General features: G+C 39.0%; 1 protein-coding gene across 1 annotated transcript; it reads right to left on the bottom strand.

The window, feature by feature from the left end:
• Nucleotides 1-1,354: 1,354 nt before the first annotated feature.
• On the bottom strand, nucleotides 1,355-2,311 carry LOC130492997 (olfactory receptor 5B21-like). The gene has a single exon (XM_056866772.1). The coding sequence runs from the start codon at nucleotides 2,309-2,311 to the stop codon at nucleotides 1,355-1,357; it is 957 nt and encodes a 318-aa protein (XP_056722750.1).
• Nucleotides 2,312-2,861: the final 550 nt, after the last annotated feature.

Here is a 2,861-nt window from a genome sequence, read left to right as displayed (position 1 = left end):
AGCCATCAATTCCCCTGGAATAAATGGCAGCTTTGTAGGACATACTCTATGGCATCACATCCTCACTGAGTGTTGTCCCCTCCACAAATTCTGCCTTCCTTGGGCATCATCTTCAAGTCTCCATGAATTTTCTGAGGTGGTATTGACAACACAGATATCATCTCATGCTGGGGAAGTTTCATTTGTGGCACTTGATCTGTGATATTAGGGTCAACAAAAATGGATTGAGGGTAAAACAGAGGCAAAAAGCAAAATTGATTTAGTTTCAGAGGAAAGCCATTTTGATCTGCAATAGAACAGCTAGATTTGAGTCCAGTACTGCCTTAAAGACCAGCAAGATTTTGGTGGTATATGCTTTTGAGATTCAAAGATATGCTTTTGGTATATGCTTTTGACATATACCCCCAAAATCTATTGTTAATGCCAATAAAGGTACTGTTTACTCTGTTTACCCCCAAAATCTTGTTGGTGTTATGTTGCTCCTTGACTTGAAGATGGGTATCACTGTAAGCAATTGTATGAGATGAAACACATCACAAATAAACGATTGATTAAATTGGGACCACAAAAAGCTCACCTGGACACTAATATTATTGTTATTGAAATAGCTAGAAACCCACTGAGGAAAGACCTGTTGACTAACATGGTAAGACACTGTGTAAATTGTGGGTTGGATCCTATGGGTTTGTTGTGGTAATACTAGCACTTTCCTCCAGTGCAAGGTGCATTTCCTTGATGCTTCTAGAAAAAGGGTTTTATAACACTTTTCTTTATGCTTCCTTCCTCAGTTAATTATCCCTTCCACTCTCTTTTATGCTTCTTTATGAGACGGCAATGGACCATTAATGATCCCAGAGGAATGATAGGGTGCTGACACTTTAATTTAAAGTCAAATGTTATTCCCCCCCCCCCAAACTGCTGTAATCAAGCACACTATAATAGCACATGACCAGAATTATAGTGACTCCTCTTTACGGATGATGTCATGTTGGTGGATAAGGCAAAAAGCTTACATGAATTTGGGGGAAGATTCATAAGCACATTTTCATTTGCTTACAATAATGCATACTCACACCAGTCATTCCCCACCTCCCCCAGGAGGGCCATGTCTCAACATCTCCTATGCTACAGTTCTGTTTTTACCAGCTGACTTTTTTACAGACCTTATTCTGCACACAAAAGATTATTTTGTATTGGTGACCTCAAACTGATTTTTTCATACATTAAAGCAAATTGTTTTGTTTTTGTTTTTAAACAGAAGGGCCTTTTATCAACATTTTGTGATACAGAATTCAACAAAGATCCTACTAACCATGTCTAAGGACTTCAATTCACCATGGCAGAACTTTGTGGACTATGTTTTTGCAAATAGCTGATCAATCTGTCTCCTCAGTGCCTTCTTTACTTCTTGGTTTCTCAGGCTGTAGATAAGTGGATTTATCATAGGAGTCAATACCGCATAAAAAACAGATAAGACTTTATTGAGGTCTCTCAGTGTGTCAGTATTGGGCAATATATAAACAATTGTTATTGTACCATAAAAAATGGTAACCACAATAAGATGAGAAGAGCAGGTTGAAAAAGCCTTTTGCCTGCCACTGGTGGATGGGATTCTCATAATGGTGGTTATAATACAACCATATGATATGAGGATCAATAAAAATGGAGGAAGGGTAAAAACAGAAGCGACAAGGTAAAGGAAGATTTTCAAAAGATGGGTATCACTGCAAGACAATTCGATGAGAGGAAAAACATCACAAAAGAAATGATTGATTTCATTGGGGCCACAAAAAGCTAACCTGGACACTAATATTATTGTTATAGAAATAGCTAGAAACCCACTGAGAAAAGAACTGCCAACTAACTGTACACAGAATTTTCCATTCATACGGTTTGTGTAATGCAAGGGCCAGCATATAGCTAAGTACCGGTCATAGGACATCACGGATAAGAGATAACACTCAACTGCCCCCAGAGATGCAAAAAAGTAATGCTGCACAAGGCAGAAGTTGAATGAAATGCTTCTGTCCCCAGTCAGAAGGCTGGCCAGAGTCTTTGGCAGGATGGTTGAACTATAGAAGATTTCCAGGCAGGAAAAATTCCCAAGGAATAAATACATTGGAGTGTGAAGATTCCTATCAGCTACAACAAGTATAACCATGAGAATGTTCCCAGCCAAGGTCACCATGTAGATAACCAGGAAGCATAAGAAGAGAAGAGCTTCAAGTTCTTGGATATTCCCGAACCCCACAAGGATGAACTCTGTAATATTTGTTTGCTTTTCTGTATCTGTGGTGTTTTGCTGAGGCATCTGCAGGGGAAATATATGTTGTGAATATCAAACATGCAATTACAAACTGAATAGTTTTTGTCATCAAAAAATGTCAACTCCACACCAGTACTTCGAGATTCAAACCAGGTTAGGACATTTGGTAGTCTTCTTATTTCACTGCAAACCAGGAGGCACAATTGTGCAATCCAGAAAGCTAATGGATAACATTCAAAGAAGTCCAAACTTGCGTCACTAAGGTCAACTGGTTCCATTAAATAATTGAGACCCACTAAATTCAATAATACTTAAGCGTACCTTGTATGTCTGTAAAGTGCCATCAAGTCACAGCTGATTTATAGTGACTTCTGGTGAGGTTTTCAAGGCAAGTGATTAAGCAGAGGTGGTTTGCCACTGCCTTTCTCTGCAGAGTCTTGATGTACCAACCCAGCTTAGCTTCTATGGAATACTATGCTGTGCTATACCATTCCACATCCCCAAGCAAACCTTGCACTCACTGAATATGCCCCAAATCTGCAAATCCACCCAAACGCTTCCTCTGCTCATTCAGGATTCTTATTACATTTTTATA

Source organism: Euleptes europaea, unplaced genomic scaffold (genome assembly GCF_029931775.1).
Source record: "Euleptes europaea isolate rEulEur1 unplaced genomic scaffold, rEulEur1.hap1 H_4, whole genome shotgun sequence".
Classification (NCBI taxonomy): Eukaryota; Metazoa; Chordata; class Lepidosauria; order Squamata; family Sphaerodactylidae; genus Euleptes; species Euleptes europaea.
This window is presented reverse-complemented; position numbering and strand designations above follow the sequence as displayed.

Coding starts and splice junctions, on each gene's coding strand:
- LOC130492997 (XM_056866772.1), bottom strand. CDS start 2,311: ATGCCTCAGCAAAACACCACAGATACAGAAAAGCAAACAAATATTACA.